The 24,238-nt window shown below is 47.4% G+C and overlaps 1 protein-coding gene across 2 annotated transcripts in view; it reads left to right on the forward strand.

The window, feature by feature from the left end:
- The window catches only part of TRAPPC8 (trafficking protein particle complex subunit 8), a 1,257,619-nt gene extending 1,233,537 nt beyond the window's left edge, over positions 1–24,082 (forward strand). For both annotated transcript variants that reach the window (XM_085605699.1, XM_085605700.1), the window contains one exon: positions 23,648–24,082. In XM_085605699.1, the coding sequence (XP_085461825.1) occupies positions 23,648–23,882 (235 nt within the window). In that variant the 3' untranslated portion in view covers positions 23,883–24,082. The remainder of the gene's footprint in view (positions 1–23,647) is intronic.
- The last annotated feature ends 156 nt before the right edge of the window (positions 24,083–24,238 follow it).

The raw sequence follows: 24,238 nt of genomic DNA on the forward strand, positions 1-24,238 counted from the left end.
TCGGCGTAGGCCAAGATTTTACTAGTATGGCCATTACAAACCACCGGACTGATCCTGGAAGACCCCAAAATTTTCTGAATCAGGGGGTCAATGTATAGGGCGAAGAGAATCGGGGAGCAGGGGCAACCTTGCCGGGTGCCTCTCCTGATAGCTATCTTCTCCGAACTCTCACCCATAACTACCACCCTTGCAACCGGATCAACATACATTGCTTTGAGAGCTCTAATAACTATCTCCCCAAATCCCCTGCCTTCCAAAAGATCCCAGAGGAAGTTCCATACGACCCTGTGAAAGGCTTTTTCCGCGTCTAGCAGGATCATGGCCATCTCCCCTCCCCCTGCAACCTGAGCGTCAAATAACGCTATAGCTCTTCTAATATGATCCGTAGTACTACGGCCCGGAATGAATCCATGTTGCCAGGGGGAGACAAGACCACCAATGATCCTGCTAAGCCTCTTAGCCCAAACCTTTGAATATAGCTTGGCATCCGCGTTGATAAGCGAAATTGGGCGATAGGAGCCAAGTTTCTCCGGGGGTTTCCCCTTCTTATGAAAAACCACAATGTTGGTTTCCCGCCAAGAGGCTGGAACCACTCCTGTAGACCTTATTCCATTGAATAAATCGACTAATAATGGTGTAACCACTGGTTCCAGACATTTATAAACCTCGAGCGGGATCCCATCGGGGCCAGCAGCTTTACCAGAGGCTAGTTCATGCAAAGCCTCTATAATCTCTCCCCCACTAATATCTCTGTCCCGTTCCTCCTTTTCCAGGGTATTAATACAGGGGCCAGTATCCACAACCTCACCCCCCTGATAACCATCCCCTGTTTCCTCGTCATACAGGTGTTGGTAGAAGTTTTTAAAAGCCTGTAAAATCTCATCCGTCTGCGTGAATTCCTGACCATTTTCTTCGATCCGAGAGATAATATTCCTAGCCCTCCCCTGCCTTATTTGTAGGGCTAACACTCTACCAGCCAGCTCACCCGTTTCATAACGCTTGGCCTTGGTAGTCAGGTACTCTCCTGAGGCTTTCTGGGACATTAACTTCTGTAATTCTGTTCTAATTTTTAACAGTTCACAATGGCTCTTACTACTGTCCCCTCCCATAACTATCTCTCTCATATGCTGTTCTTCTGTGTCGGACAGAGTACCCACTAATCTTTCTTCTTCCCTCTTATCCTTCATCCTTATCCTAGCCCCAAAACGTATAGTTTTCCCCTTAAAGCCGCTTTAAATGACTCCCAGACAATAATCCTATATGCACTAAATCTATTGGCAGCGAAAAACCCATCAGCCCAATTCAAAATATACCCTGTGTATCTCGAGTCTCCCAATAATTGTGTCTCAAAAGTCCACCTGGTCTTAACCCGTTCAAAACCGGACATTTCATATGATAGTATCAGCGGATTATGGTCTGACAATAATTTCGGTAATTTTGTTATTCCAACCCTGCTAATTTCACTAGATGTGATGAAAAAATAGTCCAGTTTAGTGAACTTCTGATACGGGTTAGAAAAATAGGTAAAGCCCGGATTTGCTGGTTCCTTTGCACCCCACACATCCATCAAGCCATGAGAATTGATAAGGGATTTTATTGCCCTAAAAACGTTTGGTTTTCGACCCTGATACATCCCTGAATCACTCCAGTCAGCTGAAATATTAAAATCGCCGCACATGATTATGGGGGTAGGCCAGGAAGCTAATTCTAGTTCTAATAAGTCGAAGAGTTCCGGATCATCTTCATTTGACCCATACACTACGCAAAGAGTTGGACCACTTACTAATTCGACCAAAACCCATCTACCCCAACCATCCGGCTTGATCCTTCTAACCCCTCCCAGATGTCTTTTCGTTAAGATCGCAACCCCTCTATTTGTTGAAGATGAGTAGAGCAGGCTGCTAACTCGAACCCACTGAGAGACAGCATATTCCTCTTTGACTATGGAAGGTGGGTCTCCTGAAGACAGAGAATATCAATTCTATTGCTCTTTATAAAATGCGCCAGCCTTATACGCTTCCTCGAATCATTCAGCCCACCTATATTTAGAGAGCAAACTCTAACACAGACCATCTTGACCCGATATTAGAACAACACAATGGTCCTGCCTTTCGGACTGCTTCTGCTTCTGTATCGTTGATGCCATAATCTGACCACGAAGATAGACAAGATGAAACAAACTGCAACTTAAACCCTTATTTTTTCCCTCATTAACCCCCGAACCCCCAACACCCTTCGTCCCTCCCTGATCTCCCTCCCTCCCAAAGTGGATCCCTCCCCTTCTGCTCTCCCTCACCCTCACCCTCACCCTCCTAAGTGAAGCGCTCAGAATAAGTCTGAGCATGTGATGGTGCTGCAGTATGGGTATGTGAGGACATTCATTGAAGAAAGAAACAAAAACACTAAGCCCCTTATATTTCCTTACTTCGATTGTAACTTTCTATTTTGTTAAATCAAAACAGACTACGACTCATACCTCCCCCTGAGTATTTATCACCCGAGCACAGTCCAGCGCCTAATTAGCCTTTTTGTCCAAAGAGAGCAAAAACTCCTTCGCTTTAATTTCTGATGAAAAGAAAAAGGTTCTCCCATCATTTATCACCTTTAACTGAGCCGGATTAATGAGATAGGCTTGGATCTTATTCTCCTGAAATGGCTTAATCATTTCCCTCAAACGCCATCTTCTCTCCATGGTCGTGTGGCAATAATCCGGGCGAACAAAAATGGAAAACCCGTTGCCACTCCGTCTAGCATCCGGTCTGGCCTTTTCTGCGATAGCTTGCCTCAGTATGAAATTACCAAAAAATATTAATACTGCCCTGGGTTTGTCGCCTTCTTTAGCTTTGGACCGAGGCTTGAAAGGGGTACGATGGACTCGTTGTATCTCATTAACCCAGTTCCAGCTTGAAAGTTCTGGGAATGCTTGTTCGAAGAGCATAATAATATATGCCTTTATATCCGACCCTTCCAGACCCTCGGGAATCCCCAAGACCCTCAGGTTATTCCTACGGAGCCTGTTCTCCATCTCCTCGACTTTCCACTGGAGATCCGTAACCTGAGAACATTGGTCATAGACTTTGCTAGTTGCCTCGGCTACCTCAGCCTCCGTAGATACCACCCTCTCCTCCAGGTTTGAGACTCTATCCGCCGTATTAGTGCATGTCTTTGATAATTTCCTTACAACACCCTGGATCTTCCTCATGGCAGCCTGTGCCTTACGATTGTCTTGGCGCGTTTCCTCTCTGTGGACAAGAATCTCCTGGTGGATAGTTTCCAAGAGGGAGCGCTGAGAGCTATCCCCCGCGAGTCCACCCTGTAAGGCTAAGTCAGGCGTATGATCCCATGTCAGTTCTCTAGAAGTATGTCCTGTTTTCAAGGGCTGGCCCTTAGCCTTAGGCGGCCGCAGACTGGTTGACGGGATGCCATCCTCAAGTTCGGATTCTGAGCCTGACAAAGAGCTGCGATCTTCTTCTTCGGACCATTCGGCCCCATCCGAGACAGAGAAATAGTATTCACTTGGCCCTTTTTCCCTATCAGTAGAAGAGCCGATTGGTGGCGGCTCAGTGTTCTCAGTTATTCCTGAACCTGGCTGACTTTGCATAAAGCCGGTACATTCTTTCCCCGACTCTGAGGAAGCTGAGATGACCTCCAGAGACGCTGATACCTCAGGGGTACCTTCGATATCGAGGGGTGGTCTGCTTAAAATATTTGCTGCAGGTAAATCAATGGAGACGGTAGGGATAGAATGCTCCTCTGAGATAGGGCCCAAAAGAGTATCAGCCAGTGGACTTACACCTGCTCCCGCCGCCTTAGAGCCCCTCTCCTTTTCCTTCCCCACCTTAGGGAAAATATCTGCAATTGATGCCGCATGCCGGGTCCTACCTGCCACCTGTTGCTTTTTTTTTATATGGCCGGCAGAAACTTGGGGTCCCTGTAGGTCATCAACCACCTCTGGCTCCAGATCCTCTTTTTGTGATTTTTTCCTTAGAGGCGCCGTTTTCACACCTGCCGCCGCTTTAGGGGGCATGGTCCTGCTCTGTATTTTCGGAGTCCTCGAGACCCGCCACTGCCTCCCCAGACAGCCGCCGCCAGATCTCTCAGGCCGCCGGGTGTGTGACGTTTCTCCCCGAAGCCTCGGCAGCCGACTCCGCCCCTTCTCAACTCCGCGGAACTTGCGGATCCCGAAAGCGGATGAGACGGCAGCAAACGTGGCCAGGGCAAAGCGAAGAACCCGCCCAGAGAGGCGACAACTGGTGAATGCCGTCGGCATTACAGGATTCAGCAGGCGTTACACAGGTGGGACCGGGGGGGGCCGCCGTCGCCGCTCATTACAAATTAGATATCCTTGGGGGCTAGAATACTGCCCTCACTGCCCTGCTGCATCGGCCTCCGTTACGGGGCCGCCATCTTGCTTCAGTCCCCGCTTCTTTCCTATCCTAGTGTCGCTACTGAGGCAAGTGCCTTCTTCGCAGATGTGTTGAGGAGAGTGGCTGCAGTTTTTGACTTGTCCCTGCCTTCGGTGCAAAAGAATCCACAGGCCCTTTTGTTAATGTCCTTTATCAGGGACAGTCAGGAGAAGAACCTGTTTTTCCATACAGTGAGGCGCTGTTTGACATATTGTTAGATACATGGGCTAAGCCTAATTCAGGGGTCTCGGTGGACCGTGATATATCTTGTAGGCATCTACCTGCTACAGGAGACCCAGTTTGTCACCTCAGGCATCCTACCACTCGTATCCTGGTTGTTCAGGTTGCTTGCTGCACCTCCACAGGATGTGGATTCTGCACCTAAGACTCCATTAAATAAGGAATCTAGGAGTCAATATGCTTGTGGCAGGCACATCTTCTCTTTTGCTAATTCTGCATTAAGGTCCACGATGAGTCAGTCTTGTGTTCTTGGACGGTTGTCCCACGCTTTGTGGCATACCTTGCAGACTGTTGCCATTGCTTCCGGACAACCTCCATTCTAATGTTGAAAACCTGATTAGAGATGGACAACAGGCAGCTAAGTTGATAATCAGCTGTTGCATGGATACTACAGATTCAGTATGCAGGGCCATGGCGTCTTCGGTGGCGCTCCAGTGTTGTGCATGGGTAAGTGCTTTAGGTTTTTCAAATACTCTACAGGCGACTTTAATCGATATGCCCTTTAAAGGTGCCTGTGTTTTTGGGGCCCAAGCCGATTCAGCATTTAGACGCTTCTGAGATAGGAGAAGTGATAGTCTTAATTGATATTTCTCTGTTATATGTTCTTCAATTTTGACCCTATACCAAAGGGCCTAGCTTTGTTAGGGCATTGATAGGTCCCTCTTTTCATTACACCTGGTTGGTGTTTCTGCGGGGTGCAGATGTTCTTGTTATAATACTGTTCTTAACAGTTTAAGTGGTATAAGGATTCCTGAGATAACATTTTCTTTTCTCTCTACTCCTCTGATAATGGGTCTTCCGGTTAGGAAGATTACCTTTTCACATGCGTCTTTTGAAGCAGTTTGGTGATGCTGTTATGTCTTACTGTTAATGGTAATATTCTTATAGAGACATATTACTTGTGCCATATGTGAGACCTTGTATACAGAGTGTATACTTGTTCTTTGTGAATACTCCGATTTTCCAATTTTGGGTAATTTCGGTCTTTGGTTTGTCCAGCGGAGACCTGTTCGCTACTTTAGCGAGTTCACTTACCTGTACTTCGGAAGATTTTTCTTGGAAGTGTGTTCCTCTTTGCTGGAGGCGTTAAATCTGGCACGCTCAGGGTGTCTGATATGTATTCTTCTGAATACTTACAATCCTTATTTCCTTCATTTCTGAAGGTGGTGTTTATTAATATGTTCAGTTTTGGAACATGGTTGTCCCATGAGCTCTGCTTCTGAGATTACCGGATATGCAGTGTTTGAATGGCGGCCATGCTTTACATAGTTAGGAAGATTTTATCTGAAGGGAAGGTTTGCTTTATGAATCTTCTTCACTTTAGGAAAACATCTTGGATATTTTCATATTCTTTGGCATTGATGCCATTGGTAATTATACATTTCCTGTCTGGAGGTTGGCTGTTTGCTGTCTCCCTGGGGACAATTCCATTTCTCTATTAACAATGTGTTATTTTCTGTACCTTACAGTCTTTTAAGGGATCATAGAGTGACGTTATGATCTGGTGCTTCTTTGTTCTTGGGGAACTAACATATGCCTATAGTGGTATTTGTCTGTCTTATGGTTAAATTTGGTTTTGGCTCATTTGTCTTGTGGTCAATTATTCCAACAGGCTTTCCTTTAAGGGTAATTTCCATGTATTTTGCGTATTTTATTGATCTTCTACGCCTAGTGTTTTTGTAGATGCTTGCTTATAGCAAGATATCTTTTTATGTAGTTTTTGGTTACGTGTAAACAGCCTGTTAACATACATTTAACAGAGAGCATTATTTGATGCTGAATCAACCTGGCTGTTTCATGGAGGGTGCAATATCTCTTTTGATACAATATTGTGTGGTACTTTGGGGCTGGTCTTTAAGCTCCATTATCCATGTGTGTATACAAAGGATACATAAGTGTGTTGCATATGTGTATGATTCTACTAAATAAAAATAAAAAAGAGCGATCTTTATTGTGAGATGTGTCTTCCATCTCTTTTCTGTAAATTTGCATTCAAAACTGTATGTATGCGTGGAACACTGTGACCTAGATCTGGACATAAGTGCTTAATTTTTATGACCGTTTCATATCTGCTAATTGTTATCTTTCCTTTCAACGGACACTATACATAATGTGACCTTTCGGGTGGACGATTTGGGCAAAATGTTTCAAGGATGGACTTTGATGTTCATATCCTTGATACTTGGTTTGGTATTCCAGACCTTGCAATAAATGGGTTATTCATCTTGGTTTTAATGAGAATGGGTGCTGGAAGCCCTTCTTTTCTGGAGTTAAGTTAGGTTTCCTTCCAAGATTTCTTTACTTTTGAGAATGTGTGTTACATGGCCTTTGTTTTGCCTCTGGCCCTTCTAGTCCAACGTCTCTTTTACCTTTTGGGGATCAAATTGTATTGTTTGACTGTTTTCAGATGTTTTCTGACAGGGTTTTATCCGGTTTCCTTGAGGCTTTGGTTTTTCCATGCCTGCAGGGTTGTTTCTTATTAACATTGTCTGTGGTTGTTTCCACGGTTCTCATAAGGAGCCATGCTTATTTTCATTTAATTCCTGCGTATGTCTGGTCTATGGTTAATTTCAACCAGCTAGTTCTCATTGGGAACTTTTGTAAGATTGGTTCGCAGACCCTCCTCCTGGTGGGTATAGCTATAGTATTTAATTCGAAAGTTAAAGAATCTGCGACTTCATGTCTAAATCAGTTGAGTTACTTACCTTTGATAATGTATTATCTGGTAGAGACACAGTTTAGCCACAGATTCCTGAACACCCTGCCCATCCTCCCCGCTCTTCAAATGATCTGTAGTGTAAGGGTTATAACCTTCTCAGTACTGGTTTTATATATCAGTGATCACAGTTTCACGTAATTGTGCGATTCAACGGCCTATTTGGCCTTATTTTTTTTTTAAATCTTGACTTGGTATTGCCGTACACTTCATTTTCTCACCATTGAGTTTTTCCTTATGGACCTTGCCTGGGTATTGTCATTCCATTTATTTCCATTTTCTTTTTATGTTTTTAAAGATATTTTGGGCACACTTTTTCCACAGCCAGTTTCTATAGTGGCTCCGCATTCTGACGCGGAAGTATTCACTATAGAAACTGATGTCCACGCCCCGAAGGGGACTTGTATGGCTCCACTGATGTCACAACCGGAGTCGACGTCATCACAGAGATGTAGAATGCCGTCCCCCAGCGCGCAGAGGTACTGCTGAAAAATTTCCGGATCCAGTCTGACATCCGGGGAGAATTCAAAAGTCAAGCAGTCTTTTCATTGTTCTAACTGCAGGTTATGCCGGAGTTACAATTTTATACATGTATTGGTACTCTCGATTTATTTTGTTATCAAAATGCATATATTGGGCCACGGCCCAGAATGTACCATGAAAACCCAATAAAATGTTATTAAAAAAAATAATTTAATGAATCTGCGGCTCTAGACTCTCTCTCTACCAGATAACAGGTTACCGAAGATAAGTAACTTGTTCTTCAGTGATCTTGCAAGTGTAGAGAACCTGAGATTAGGGAGGCAGCCTTGGATTTCATTAATACCATGTGTGGGCTGAAGGTACCTCTTTTAAGTTTAAAGAAGTTTATTTATTCAAAAATAATAGTCAAAAAAATACTTATAAGTACAACAGTTAAAGAAAGAAGACAATAAAATAAAGAGAGGGGAGAGAAGGGAAAAAGAACCTGGTACATAAGTTGAATAAAAACAAACAAATGTCTGATTGTGAATACAAAATAAGTAGTAAATATTAATGTAACAATACATAATAAACAAGGAAGATGATGCAATCAGAACTAGAAGTGAGAGAGGTTGAAGTACTTCTTGAGCAGTAGGTACAGGTACAAATGATCGTTTGGCATATTCGTCTAGGAACTGTGTAATTAATTACCAGATTTATTGCCATTTTGAAGGTACCTCTTGAATTGACAACCATCCCCAGGTATTTATAATTTTGTTTGCTGGTTAGTTGGATCTCGTCAATGCGCCATCATCCAGTTTTTACATTTTTACGAAAATTCACTGTTTTTGTTTTCTTACAGTTGAATTCAAGTTTAAACCATTTTGTGAAGCAGAGCAGGGAATCAAGAAGCCTTTGCTGCCCAACAGGTGTCATACTCATTAATAGTAGGTCATCGGCATGTAGGATGTGGGTGAGGAGATTGCCTCCTAATCTAGGAGGATGTACATCTATGAAGTCTAGTTCAGTGGACAGGCTTAATGTACAGATGTTAAACGCGATTGGGGCTGAAACACACACTGTTTTAGGCCGACTGTGGTGTAATGTTGCTGGATAGCTTGGTGTCCTCTCCTTACTTAACACGAAGCAAAGTTGAGGTGTTGTGAAGTTGGATGGCTCTCCTAATTTTTATGGAGGCTTCCATACTGGTAAGTTTCTTCAAATGAAGCTCTTGTGGGACCTTATTGAATGCAGCCTTAAAATCAATGCAGCAAGCATTAAATGTTGATTTTGCTTCGAAGGCTTTTTCCTTGCAGAGGATTAGGGCTACCAAGTTTGAGGGATGCTCTGGCCTGCTTAGAATCCAGTTTGATTCCATGGGATAAATGCCTGTCTGTCTACCCATGTTTGGAGGTTTTGTAATATTAGATTTGCAAAGTATTTGTCCTCAGAGTCCAGTACTGCAATTAATTGATAATTTGCGGGATCCCTTTTGTCACCCCTTTTAAAGATTGGATGGATTATTGATCCTCGCCATGAATTTGGTATTTCCTGTTGAAGGCAGACCGAACTGTAAAGTAAGTTTTGTTTGTTTGCCCAGACCGCGGGGGATGCCTTTAATAGGGCTGCTGTTAGTCCATTGGGTCGGGTGCTCTATCTGTTCAGCTACCTTATGATCGATACGGTTGGGCTTCATATTCACTCTGCTGTCACTCTTTGCCTGTTAAGTGACTCGTTTATGATCTTTTTATGCCAGGTTTTGTGATTGATCTGTTCAATCTAACTATCTGAAAGAAACACGTTGGTTAGATTTTTACCTTAGAATATCCCCAGGCGTCAGGCTGGATCTGGAAAGATTTTCGTCAGCAATACCCTTGCGCGTCGCTAGGCATCGTCTGCGGTTCCGTGTCCGTCGTCGGCGTCGTGATCGCCGGATGATGTAGTCGGAGTACTTAGACGCCGCCATCGCGCGCTGACGTCAGTTCTTCTTTTTTCCGCGCCATTAAGCGCAGATCCGGGAAGAGCATACCCTTTTAGTCACTTTTTGACTAAACTTTTTGGGTTCCTATTTCGTGTCAACCTCGACTCCTGGTGCCGGTAGGGATGCCCGGGTTCAAGCCGTGCGACGCCTGTCACCGCTTGATGTCGGTCACGGATCACCACCGCCAGTGTCTCTACTGCCTTGGGGCTGACCATGATGCAGAGTCGTGCCTCGACTGCCGGGCCTTGACCTCGAAGGCTAGGCGGGAGCGGTCCCGCAAGCTGCTCAAGATCTGGCAGTCGGCTCTGCGCCGCTCAAGGTCCCGTTCGAGGAGGAGGTCGAGGGACCGGTCGCGGAGCCGCAGCCATCACCGCTCGTCGGGGTCGAAGACCTCGCATTCCGGTAAGTCAAGGCACAGTAAGAAGTCGTCGAAGAGGCGACATCGCTCTTCTGACTCCCCTCGCCGGTCTCGCGCGACTCGGCTGAGGGTTCGTGTGGCACCACCCGCGTGGCTCAGTCGGAGCCGCAAGAGTCGCATCCGGCCCCATACTCTCCGGTCCCTGGGCCTGATGCGACTCCGACGGAGATCCGAGACTTCCTTGTGGCCATGAGGAGTCTCGCTCCGCCGTCGAGGCCTGCCGGCGCGCCTTCGGGCCCCGCAGGTCCGACTGGGAGGCCTAGTGAGCCGGCGGCTCCGGTCCCGGTGCCGTCGTCGACTTCGGTCCCGACGCTGCAGGCCCCCGTGGGATCCAGGTCTGGATCCTGGTCGACGCTGGTCGACCTTACGACCCCTCCGCCGGCGCCGTCCCCTTCGGGGCCGCCCCCGGCGCCGTCTTCGGACGACGTCGTCCCCAGGTTTAGTCCCCGGTGCCAATGGATGGCCGATTTATCTACCGCCCGGCTCCGACCTTTCAGCCTGTCTACCAGGAGTCGGATGACGGGGACGACTGGGAGGGGTCTGACGACCCTCTGGAACAGCAGTGCCAGTTAAGCCAGGACTGGGCAGAAGAGCTGGGGGATGCCAGTGGTCTTGACACCTCCCCTGACACTGGCTTCATCTCTCCTCCTTCCGTGGCTACGGAGGAGGGTGCTACCTATTCTGTGGTGCTGCGCAGGGCTGCCGAAGCCCTTCATCTGGAGCTCCCTGCAGTGGCCGTGAGGACTAACCTCCTCACTGAAGTGCTTCAACCGCCAGTAAGCTCCTCGGAGCCTCTACTGGCCTCTCCTTGGGCCTCTCGGCCCCGCGCCCGCAAACTTCCGCTTTTTGCCCCTTTCGTGGCCAAGGAAGGGGTGCCCCCACACGTCCGTCTAGCCACAGGCCGCAGAACCAGCCTCAACGCGGACGTGGATTCCGCAGAGGCAGAGCAGGGGGACAGAGAGCCGGTCACATCTGCCCCAGCAGCATCTGCCTCAAAGCCTTCCTAGTCTGATTTTCAGGCCCATTCCATGCCAGTGGGAGGCAGAGTTCGCCATCACATGCTCCACTGGTGCACCATCACATCGGACAGGTGGGTGCTGCAAATCGTCCGAAGGGGCTACTCCCTCCCCTTTCTGGCGACCCCTCCAGCCATGCCACCGCAGTACCACCGCATGTCGGGGAATGACTTGCGACTTCTGCGGGAGGAAGTTACGGCCCTCTTGGCCAAGGGGGCCATCAAGCGCGTTCCTGGCCCAGAAGTAGGTCGGGTTTGTTATTCCCACTACTTTCTGGTTCCCAAGAAGGGCAAAGGGGGCCTACGCCCTATCTTGGACCTCAGGAGCATCAACACCTTCCTGCGGAAGGAGAAGTTCAAGATGCTCACATTAGCTCAGGTTCCGGCTGCCGTAGACCCTGGAGACTGGATGGTAGCGTTGGTCTTGCAGGAGGCATATTTCCACATCCCCGTCCTGCCGGCCCACCGGCGTTACCTGCGGTTCACGGTAGGCCACGAGCACTTTCAGTTTACCGTGCTCCCCTTCGGCCTCACCAGTGCCCCTCGGGTGTTGACGAAACTGATGGCGGTGGTCACAGCTCATCTGCGCAGATTAGGGGTTCCGGTCTTCACCTATCTCGACGACTGGCTGTTGAAGGCGGGCTCGCCCCAGACTGTCGTTTCCCACCTCCAGACTGCAGCCGACCTCCTGCATTTGCTGGGGTTCTCCATCAATGTGCCGAAGTCGCATCTGAGTCCCTCCCAGAAGCTCCTTTTTATCGGAGCGGTTCTGGACTCGGCGCAGTTCCGGGTCTATCATCCGGAACAGCGGGTTCGGGATATTCAGGCTCCGATCTTTCAGCCTTTATCCCGAATTTCGGTCAGGTTGGTGCTACGGTTGTCGGGTCTGATGGCCTCCTGCATCCTGCTGGTACATCACGCCAGATGGCGGATGCGGGCTCTGCAGTGGGACCTGAAGTTCCAGTGGGCCCAGGATCTGGGCAACCTGTCCAACCGCGTCCAGATCTCAGAGGGCACTGCAAGACAGTTGCAGTGATATCTCACGGACCGCGATTGGGTCAGGCAGATCCCTCTCCCTACCCCAACCGGAGCACGTAGTGGTGACGGAGGCGTCCCTCCTGGGATGGGGGGGGCCACATGGGAGAGGCAGAGATCAGAGGCCTCTGGTCTCCGGGCGAGTCCTGGCTCCATATCAACCTATTGGAGCTGCGGGCGATCCGGCTTGAACTGAAGGCATTCATTCCCTCTGTCCGGGGAAGTGTAGTGCAGGTGTTGATGGACAACACCACCGCCATATGGTATTGCAACAAACCGGGCAGGGTGGGGTCGTGTACCCTTTGTCAGGAGTCTCTGCGCCTCTGGACATGGCTGGAACATCAGGGAATCACCCTGGTGGTCCAACACCTGGCGGGTTCTCTGAACGCCAGAGCGGACGAACTCAGCCGCCAGTGCATGATGGATCACGAGTGGCGTCTGAACTTGGACGTGGCGCAAGGCCTCTTTCGGCAGTGGGGAGAGCCTTGGTTAGATCTATTCGCCACCGAAGAGAACGCGCAATGTCATCAGTTCTGCGCGTTGGAATTTCCAAGACGGCACTCGCTCGGCGACGCTTTTCGTCGCGAGTGGAGTTGCGGTCTGTTGTACGCCTTTCCGCCTATACCACTTCTGCCCAGAGTGCTGAATAAGATCAGGCGCGACCAGGCCCAAGTCATCCTTGTGGCTCCGGATTGGGCACGAAATACTGGTATCCCGAGCTACTCAGTCTGTCAATCAATCCCCCGATTCGACTCCTCTTCAGGAGGATCTTCTGTCGCAGCAGCAGGGGACGGTCCTCCACCCGAACCTGTCCAGCCTCCACCTCCATGCGTGGAGATTGAGCGGCGGCAGTTGATGCCATTTGACTTGCCTCCTGAAGTCTGTGATGTCATTCTGGCAGCCAGGCGTCCCTCCACTAAAACGATATACGCCTGCAGGTGGAACAAATTTGTGGCATGGTGCACAGCAAAGGCTGTGGATCCCCTTTCCACCCCACTTTCTGAGCTTCTACTCTTTCTTCTTTCCCTGGCCCAGCAGGGCTCTGCTCTGGGCACCCTCAATCGATACCTTTCAGGTGTTTCTGCTTTCTTACGGCCTCCTGATCGGCCTTCTCTTTTCAAGTCCCCTGTTGTTGCTCGATTCTTTAAAGGCATTACTCATATGTTTCCTCCTGTCCCCTTCGTAATGCCCCAGTGGGATTTGAACCTGGTCTTAACCTAGCTGATGTGCGCTTCGTTTGAGCCCCTTCATAATTGTCCTCTTCGTCTTAAGACTGCTTTCCTGGTTGCCATCACCTCTGCTAGACGGGTGAGTGAGCTCCAGGCTCTCTCTTCTAAGCCTCCTTTCCTCTCTGTCCATCCGGACAAGGTTGTTCTCAGGACTCGTCCTTCCTTTCTCCCTAAGGTGGTAACTGCCTTTCACATCGGCCAGTCTGTTAAATTGCCCACCTTCTTTTCGCCTCCGCATCCCTCGAAAGAGGAAGAGAGGCTCCACCGTCTGGACCCAAAACGAGCAATGTCCTTCTATCTGGACCATACGAAACAGTTCGGGTGGACGACCAACTCTTTGTTGGCTACGTGGGCGCTAAGAAGGGGCGGGCAGTGCACAAGCGAACCATCTCTCGGTGGGTCGTTCTGTGCATTAAGGCCTGTTATTCCTTGGCTAAGAAGGAGCCTCCTGTGGGGCTGAGGGCCCATTCCACTCGGGCCACAGCAGCTACTACTGCCCTGGGTCGGGGAGTCTCTCTGCAGGACATTTGTCAGGCAGCTACGTGGGACTTGCTGCACATGTTTGCTAAGCATCACTGCCTGGACAGCCAAGTCCGGAGAGACGGCTTCTTTGGCCGTTCTGTTCTCCAGGACTTCCTGGTATGATCTTGGTTCGCAGACCCACCACCGGGGTTGGTATTGCTGGGGTATCTATTCTAAGGTTAGGAATCTAACTAACGTGTTTCTTTCAGATGAACAAGTTACTTACCTTTGGTAACGATATATCTGTAAGAAACATTAGTTAGTTAGATTCCTTACCGCCCCACCCATCCTCCCTGTTCTGCGAACTGATGTCTAGGGTTAAAGTCATCCCTTTCAGGGCCCTAGATTCATGGCACCAGTGTCAGTCTCTTGCATGGCTCTGCGTTCCTTGCACGTAAAGCTATGTACAAGAACTGACGTCAGCGCGCGAGGGCGGCGTCTAAGTACTCCCGACAACGTCATCCCAGCGATCACGATGAGGAACGCGGAGCCGCAGACGACGCCTAGCGACGCGCACGGGTATTGCTGACGAAAATCTTTCCGGATCCAGTCTGACGCATGGGGATATTCTAAGGTAAGGAATCTAACTAACTAATGTTTCTTACAGATATATTGTTACAGAAGGTAAGTAACTTGTTTGTTTAGCTTCCTTCTGTATTTTCACCCCGTTGGTTTTGTTGTTTTTCTAACAGCGTTATGTTATTTAAATACCTGTATCTTCGGTTGGACCTGTCATTTATGCTATCATTTAAAACATGTCACCTCCAGTGATGCAGCTCCGATTGGCTGTGCCTTTGCCTGGAGGTTGGTAACTGTGCACAAACCTATTTCCGATGTATCTGTTTGCTTGACGAGGTGATGATTATGCAGCTCTGCTTCCATTGGTTCTGTTTGCGTGATAGGTTAATGATTGTGCAGGCAAAATGTCTAATCATCGTTGCATATGTTTGCATTATAAGTAGCAGTTGAGTCCTTATTTACCTCGTTGGTTATTGCCCCGAAAGCTGTGGTGTTTCTGGACTTACTTGTGCGGAGCATTTTTGCCCAAAACTTGTCAGAGTGCTGTTTTTGGTTAGTCAGACTGCTGTCTTTACTCACTGAGTAGGTTCCTCACTCTGTGTTGCATTTTATCAAGATAATTTGGTTGTAATCGGCGAAGCTCCCTTTTTGAAGTCCTTTTTCTCTGTCGTATATTTTAGCAGAACCTTGCAGTACTCAAGAAGGAGAAATTCAAGATGCTCGCTCTGGCTCAGGTCTTGTCTGCCCTAGAACGTGGAAACTGGATGGTAGCGTTGGACCTGCAGGATGCGTATTTTCACATCCCAAATCTGCTGGGCCACAGGCTTTACCTGCGGTTCAAGGTAGGCCCGAACCACTTTCAGTTTACCGTGCTCCCCTTCGGTCTAACCAGCGCCCCTTGTGTGTTCACCAAGGTGATGGCTGTGATCGCAGTTCATCTGCGCAGGTTATGGGTGTCAGTCTTCCCCTACCTCGACGACTGGTTGTTAAAAGCATCCTTGCCCCAGGCAGTTGTCTCCCACCTGCAGACTTTGGCGAACATCCTGCATTTGCTGGGGTTCTCTATAAACGTGTCGAAGTCACACCTGATTCCTTGTCAGACGCTCCATTTCATCTGAACTGTTCTGGACACAGTGCAGTTTCGGGTCTATCCTCCCGAGCAGCGAGTCCAGGATATTCGGGCTATACCAATGTTTTAGCCTCTATCCTGGATTTTGCTGAGACTGACTCAGGCTGTTGGGCCTGATGGCTTCCTGCATCCTGTTAGTAAAGCATGTCAGGTGGTGTATTCGGGCTCTGCAGTGGGACTTGAAGTTCCAGTGGGCACAGCCTCAAGGAAATCTCACAGTTTTGGTTCAGATCTCGGAAGGGACTGCAAAAGATATGCAGTGGTGGTTAACGAACTACGATTGAGTCAACGGACGATCCCTCTCACTTCCTCCAACCAGACCTCACAGTTGTGACAGATGCGTCACTCCTGGGATGGGTCGGCCATCTGGGAGAGGTGGAGAGCAGGGGACACTGGTCTCCGGGCAGAGTCGGGCTGCACATAAATTTGTTGTAACTCTGAGTGATTCGGTTGGCATTGAAGACATTTCTTTCATCTGTCAGGGGGAAGTTAGTGCAGGTGTTCACAGACAACACCACTGCCACGTGGTACTGCACCAAGCCGGTTGGGTGGGATCATGGACCCTTTGTCGAGAGGCAATGCGTTTTTGGACATGGCTGGAACAGCAGGGCATAACTCTGGTGGTTCAACACCTGGCAGGTTCTCTGAACGCTAGGGGAAACTAACTCAGCCACAAATGCCTAGCGGATTACAAATGGCATCTACAGTCAGAGGTGGCACAAGGTCTCTTTCAGCGTTTGATGGCTTTTGTCCTTCCTCCGGAAGTATGCAATGTTATTTTGGGGACCATGCGTCCTCCACTAAGACGGTATACACCTGCCTTTGGCAGAAATGTGTATTATACTGTACAGAAGGTCTATTGACCCTCTTTCTGCTTCTCGATCAACTGTTCTTTTGTTCATTCTGACCCTTGCCCAGCAGGGCTCTGCTTTGGGAACTCTCAAGGGTTACCTTTCTGCTTGGTCTGCCTTTCTGCGTCTGACAGACCAGCCCTCTCTCTTGAAGTTTCCTATTGTACATAGATTTCTAAACGGGCTGGTGCACTTGTTTCCACCCACGCCCTGTTAGGCATGTGACCTTAATTTGTTCATCACCTACCTGATGTGTGCTCCCTTTGAGCCTTTGCACAACTGTCCCCTAAGGCTGTTAACATCAAATCAGCCTTCTTAGGGGCGATTACATCTGCCCGGAGGGTGAATGAGTTACAGGCGTTATCTTGCTCGCCTCCCTATCTGATGTCTTTTTCAGAAAAAGTGGCGCTTTGTACCTGGTCTTCCTTTTTGCCGTACGGCATGACCCAATTCCATCTGGGTCAATCCATCACATTGCCCACCTTCTTTGCTCCCCCAAATCGCTCTAAGGAAGAGAAGCGACTCCACCAACTGGGCTCAAAAAGAGCGTTGTCGTTCTACCTTGACCACACTAAAGTGTTCCAGGGGGATGACCAACTCTCTGTGGCGTATGTGGGAGCTAAGAAGGGAAGGGTTGTGCAGAAAAGGGCCATCTCTCGCTGGGTCGTTCTCGGCATTAAGATCTTCTATGCCCTGACAAAGAAGCAGACCCCTGAGGGAATAAGGACCCATTCCACCAGGGGAAAGGGTGAGAATACGGCCTTGGCTCATGTCGTCCCAGTCCTAGACATCTGTCAGGCAGCAACGTGGGCATCATTGCACACGTTTGCCAAATATTACTGTCTTGACAATGAAGTCCGCGGAGATGGGCATTTTGCCCATTCAGTCCTGCAGGACTTTTTAGTTTGAGGTATTGGTCCGCAACCCACCGCCAGGATGGTATGGCTTGGGTATCTAATTCAAAGGTAAGGAATCTCCAGCTAGAAGTCTCCATCAGATGAACATATTACTTACCTTCGGTAATGCATTATCTGTTAGAGACTCTATGTAGCTGCAGATTCCTTAAAGCCCCACCCATGCCTCCCCGCGGTGCAGACTAATGTTGTAGAGCTAGGGTTACTCCCCTGTTAAGGGACCTAGTTTTGCACACTACTACGTCAGTTACTTCGTGGCTCTGCGCTTCTGGCGTGGAAATATTAAAAGTACTGACATCTGCGTGCCTATATAGGCACCGCAACGTCATAACCAACACTAACGATGCTGACGACGTCACGTGTAGCCAAATAGAGCCACCAAACGGCGCGCGCAAGGGGTATTGTGCAGCAAAAGTTTCCGGATCCAGCCTGATACCTAGGAAATACAAAGGTAAGGAATCTGCAGCTATATTCTCTACAAGATAATGCGTTACCGAAGGTAAGTAACTTGTTCTTCATGTCCTTCGTTACAATGGGCGGCATGTGTCCTCCTTTTCTAAACCTTTTGCGCTCTCCTTTTAGACATCAGACCTAAGAGTCTCCCTGCTTTACCTTCATCAGTGGTATTAAGAACGTCTTCACATTGTATCCGAGCCCCTGTAGTTTTGTTTCCCTGTGCCAAGGCTCCAGGCATAGTTAGTACTTCATTCTCTTCCTAAGCTTTTGCCACTTGATGATCAGTTGGGACGCAGTTATTGGGGGCATCCTTCTGCCTAGGGGCTGCTGGGAAAGACTGGGCTATCTCTTGTTTGAATGTAACCACCTGTGCATCAGCATTAAGTGAGCTTTGGCCTGAGGGGAAGTTTCTTTCGATGTGGTGCGTCTTATCTTGGACTGTATTCTATTGCTGGGAGACTTGTAAAGGGAGCTTGTGCCAGTCGCAGTAACTTAAGCATAAGTCAGTGTATTTGCTGGCTGCGTAACACTAACCATTGCACTACCGGTGGTGGTGTCATCCAGCACCACTTTTGATTGTGATGGAGCCTCATTGTGTGTTGTAGTGATCAGTCTTTAATGACTGTTCAATGGAAGCAACAACCTTTTTGTTTTATTAATACAGCAACCAAGCCATTTAGGAGTTGTGACCTGCTTTTCCAATATGGTCAAGCAATGACAAGTTGGTGTATGTAGTTGCTGAGTCTTGTTGAACTCTTAAAATTAATTTGTTTAGTGTTTCCAGCTTGGCATCTATACCTGAAATAAATACTGCCATTGTGTTGAAAAGGGCAACATGTATCTCTAGTTTTGTTTAGTGGACGTTCATGGCTTCTGTAGTGACCTGTAGTGTATCAAGAAGGGTGGCCCAACATTCTGTGTTAAAAGGCCCTTTTACTGGCATCGATAGGCATTTGGTGGAGATGGCTACCTAGTCTGCCTGGCCGGACGAAGAGAACAGTAGTAGCCCAGATTGACCTGGGTTAGGGGAGAGTTGTGTAGTTCCTGGTGTTGAAATAATGGATTTTAGGGGGTAGCTTGCCTCACTTTCGCTTTCAAGAACAATAGTTGGTCTTGATTCAGTTATGCTGGGCCCCATCAGGGACATAAGTGACCTTCACATGGTCTTCAACGTGGTCTTGGTTATGATCATTTTTGTGATCATGATCACAGTCATAGTCTGAGTCTGGACTGTAGTCAGGATCTTGTGATGTAAAAGAATCCATCAAGTCTTTGGATGTAGCCTTGGGTTGTTGTTGTTTACTAACGTTCCCTTTGTCCCCTTGGGATCTTTCGGGTGATGCTGGCAGTATGGGATGCATCCTTACTTATCGTGATCTCGCATGCTGGGGGTTTCGCAGTAACACTGCCCTCATCTTCAAATTTCTTTAAAAAGTCAAACACTAAAGGTGTAGAAGCGCTGTGCATGAAGCCTCTGGATCTGCATTTGTGTTACTCTTGTATTGACTGTCTCAGTCTTGGTATTTTCTTCCTTGGGTATTTTGTTTAGTCTTCATCCTGTTCCCGGCAGGCATACCTCAGCCTCCCAGATTTCATGATGGACCTCGTATCCCCCTTAAACGTGTTGCTTCTGGGTTTGTGCTTTATGCTCACTCTTGTGCAGTACTGTTGAAGTTTTAGTTTTAGTTATGGGGTAGATGCAATGCCAAAATGCAGCTCAAGGTGAGTGATGCAGATACAGGTTACTGCCTCAAGTGAGTTGGTTAACAATAGGAGCAATGATTGCCACTGCGGGAATGACGATGAAAGAAATAATTATCAGTACACCCTGCAATAATCCCCTTTCCTCGGTTGTCGGTAATAAGGGACAATTAGAGCGATTGAGGCAAAAAAGCAATCCAATCCGATTGATCAAGCTGTGATTTCGTGGTGGGGGGGTGGAGAGGACTTTTTAGTGCTTTTAGGCCCAATAGGTCCAGGAGCCAGAGTCCATTGGAGGGCTCTGAGGTGTGAAAGGTGCACCAACACATGGGCTGCCCGCCTCCGCTTGCCTCTGAGCCTCAATCCCCTCTGAGAGGGCCTTAATGGCACTCACTTCAGAGACAACAAAGTCCTCCGTGATCATGTTCAACTCTCACAGCCTGAACAAGCCACCACACCACCTTACCTTATCTCCAGTTTTGGTTTGGTGGTTGTTGTTGAGGAGGGTGTTGCCCTCCTGGGAGCAGTTCTGGGACCCTGGCAGTGGGTTGGTGTCTCCTCGGAGGATGTGGTGGGCAGGCCGGAGAAGGGCCTCCTCACCAAACTCTTACGGGACTCGCTGCATCCTGGCAGGTTCCCAGCTGCTCGGGGCACAGCCCGCAGCTCCCGCAGAAAGGATCAGGAGTTGTAAGGGGGTTGCTTAAACACGTGGGCCGCAGGCATGCCATGGTGCCCTTGGCCCGCAGCTCCAAATTCCGAGAGGTCCAAGAGGTCTGGTGACAACAGTCGCGCAATCACGTGACCCGAATCCGGAAGCTGTGTAAGATGTTTTACTACCATGCATTCTGCTGGTGCTTCACACCTATTGCACATGCCAATCATTAAGTGGAATATGCAGCTGCATTGTGCCCAGCACTCGTAATATCTTTCATACAGAATCCATGTATTTGACGAGGTGCTTTAAGATTTTCCGTGCAGAAAGATGGACTCCAGTCTGACATACAGGAGTTCGTTCTCCTTGCCCCCTCCAGAGCTCACAATTGTGACAAATGCATTGCCTCTGAGCTTCTTAATGCTCACATGGCTGATCATTTGGCCTCTTCTCCAATGGAGCAGCGTCACTACATAATTCTTCTAGAGTTTCATCCAGTCTGGCTGGTCCTAAAGGTTTTTCAGCCCTCTATTAATGGCAAGTCAGTCCAACTGCTGATGGCCAACTCGTCCGCCATGTGGAACTGCAACAAGCAGAGCAGAGTGGGGTCTTGTCCCCTCTGTCAAAAGACTCTGATATTAGGGCAATAGTTGGTATTTCACTGGATTTCTCTGATAGGCAATCATCTGGCAGGATCCCTCAACATCAGGGCCGATTAATTTTGCAGACGTTTTGCTTCATGTGTGGCATCTGCACCAAGAGGTGACATGGGGTATCTTCGCCCCGTGGAGTGCATCCTTGGTAGACCTATTTACCACCTCAGTGTCCTGTTGTCTGAACTGTTAAGTTTCCCTCTTGGGGTCTTTTGGAGAGACGTTATGCATTCAGTGGGCCATAGATTGGGCTCAGAGAATGTGGTACTCTGATCCGCTGACTCTGAACATCTATCCTCCACTTAATCTTCTTTTTCTGAGGATCTAATGTCCCAGCAGCAGAGTAAGGTGTTCCAACTGAACCTCTGCAATCCAGACCCTCATGCATGGAGTTTGAGCAGCACCAACTGAAATCCTTCCATCACATCCATTTATTCAGTCGGTTGATCCAAATTTGTCACCTAGTACAAATCAAGACAGCTTGACCCTCTACAGTCGAGATACTTTGACTTTTGAAGGCCATCATCTCTCTAGCCTGTCTAATAAGCCCTCATTTTTTTTAATTGCCCTTTTCTTAAAAAGTCTTTCTCACATGTTTTCCTCTGCTCTCTTCATTATACCCTAGTGCGACCTCTATTTGGTCTTATCATTTTTGATCTGTGATTCCCTCGAGGCTGACCGAGTTGTATTCTGAGACTCTTGACCTTGAAAGCTATGTTCCTTATTACAATCACTTATGCATGTTCTGTCAGTGAGATGCAGTTTTTTGTAATTAGTTCAGCAGTTGCTAGTTCATGCTTGTACATAGGACTCTTGCATCCCTTCTTCTGAAAGTGATGTCACCCTTCCATGTAGGGAAATGCATCACATTTTACATGTCCTTTTCTCTGGCACATCCACCAGAGGAGGAGGAAATGCTACAGCGGTTGGATTCACGACCTGCCCTTTTTTCTCACTGACGTAACTTAGGAGTACTGTGTGGATGATTAGCTGTTTGTTGGGTGCGCCAGTGATATGAAACTAAAGGCAGTCTAGAAATGTACCTTATCTCAATGGATATTCCTTTGTATCAAGCTGTGCTTTGCTTTTGTCAAAAGATACCCTCTTGAGGAACTTTAAGCTCATTCACCCAGGTGAAGACTGCAACTAGGACAGTGGTTGAGGCAATTTGGTTTCGAATATATGCCAGTCAGCAGCGTTTGCATCTGTCCATACTATCGTCAGCACTACAATTTTGATTCACAAGTTCACAGTGAGAGCTGTTTTGAACACTTGGTAATGTAGGACTCTCTTGTTTAAAAGTCTGCCCCTCAGACCAACCTCCTTGGAGAGGCATTGATTTGGTATTGATTCACATGGTGAGGAATCTGCTGTTGAAAGTATTTACCAAAAAAATAAGACACTTACCTTTGCTAACTCTTTCTGGTGGCTACTAAGTAACCATAGATTCCTCACACCTCTGCTACTTCCCTGTACTCTGAAGTGGTCTTTCTGGTATGAAAAAGGTCTCAAGTTAGATTCACACAATGCTAGTTGAAATTAGACCTGCTGGCCATGCTCTGTCTGAGGGCGTGAAAAGAAATAATAAACACACTGATGTCAACATGCTAGAGTTGCACCTTTGTGGAGATTCTTAAGTTTAGGATGCTGCATTTAGATAGAGTATCCACCAGAAAGAGCATTACCGCTGCCTCCGTTGAGTCTCCTCGGCCGTGAGCTAGGTGGTGCAGTGACGGATGACAATCCACTGTCTCCTATCCATTCCTCTACCTTTATTAGGCATCTGCGGACCAGGGGATGCATTGAAAATGTGGGTGGGCGCTAATGATTCCCAAATCACTGTTTGCATGGTCAGCTGTGATTCTGCACACCCCCACAGCTGGTTGTAGATTTGAGTTGATGTGGCTGTGTGTGAGCCACTGTCAGCTTGACACCGGTTCTCCACTTTTGCATAAGAGCATAGTGACTGACCTCTAGGTGGGAAGGGGAAAGCGGAGGTAAGGCCAGATATTGTATGTTTTTGTATTTGTTTACAGTGTGGCAGGCTTCTTGGGAAAGGTGGTAGGACTACAGTGCAGTATGATTTTAAGTTCCTTTGGCTCTTGTATTTTTCCTGTACATCTGATAGCTTATTCTTCTGAAACTCTGTTTTTCATATATGGTGATGCGAATTGAATGGACCCGTAGGCAACTGATTTCTGGGCTCTGTGTTTCTTATATATTGTAATATCCTCTTAACTAGTAGTAAGTTTTCTTTTACGGCACTGTTAAGCAACTAGAGTCCGTACATTTTGTAAGATGCAAAAAAGTTGCACCAGGAAAGCATTAAACAGTGTTAAATTACCTGATTGCCTACAAGGTTTCTCTTAGATACTGTTATCCTTCCAGATCCTTTACAATATTTCTTTCTCCCCTCTTGGTCACTTTTGTGGTGGGATATTTTGATAAAGCACCAAGTACAAATAAAAGTTACCTTACCCTTAATTTGGTTCTGATGGAGGATTGTGACCATGTATCGGCCTGGAAGAATACATGGCCAGCATCATTACTTCTGTATAACTTTTTTCTCAGGCTAGTCTAATGTCAACTGCATTGTTTTTACTTAAGAATAATTTTAAGGGTGAAGTTCAACTATAAGAACTCCTTGTGTTCTAAATAGCACAATCATTATTAAACTGCGCAGTCAATCATCAGCATGAACAATTTTACAATGTAGTATTTAATGTGGTATTCTTTTTCTTTTTTTAGCCAAGAAGCACTAGAAATCCATGGTTCTTTCACGTGGCTTGGACAAACCCAATATAAACTTCTTCTTAAAAGCCAACAGGTCTACAGTGTACAATTAAAAGCGTGTTTTGTACACACCGGGATCTATAATCTTGGGACTCCTAGAGTATTTGCCAGGTTGGCAGATCAGGTCACGCTATTCGAAGCAAGCCCACAGAACTCCATGCCAGCACTTATCGTTATAAATAGTGCTTGATCACATCATGCAAGATTGTGCAACTCAAGTCCTCTTCTACACCTCTACGCAAAAGAAGCACATTCGTCTTAAGGACTTTTCTAATAGTACTGTGCTTTTTTTTGACAATGAGGAAAGTAACTGGTATGACCTAGCATTTAATATGTGCAATCCTCTGTAGGTAAATAGTCTGATTAAAAACAAAATACAAGTCATGCAACTGAAAATGTGTGTACATTTAAGAAACAGGTTTCTTTCCTCTTTCATGGTATTTCAATTCGTCTAATCCTGGTGTAAGAATTTATCAGATAAACCCCTGTTAAATTAAACAGCACATACAACTGTGGTCAAACTTTCCAATGTGATCTGATAAGTGA

This window comes from Triturus cristatus, chromosome 5_1, assembly GCF_964204655.1.
Source record: "Triturus cristatus chromosome 5_1, aTriCri1.1, whole genome shotgun sequence".
Taxonomy (NCBI): Eukaryota; Metazoa; Chordata; class Amphibia; order Caudata; family Salamandridae; genus Triturus; species Triturus cristatus.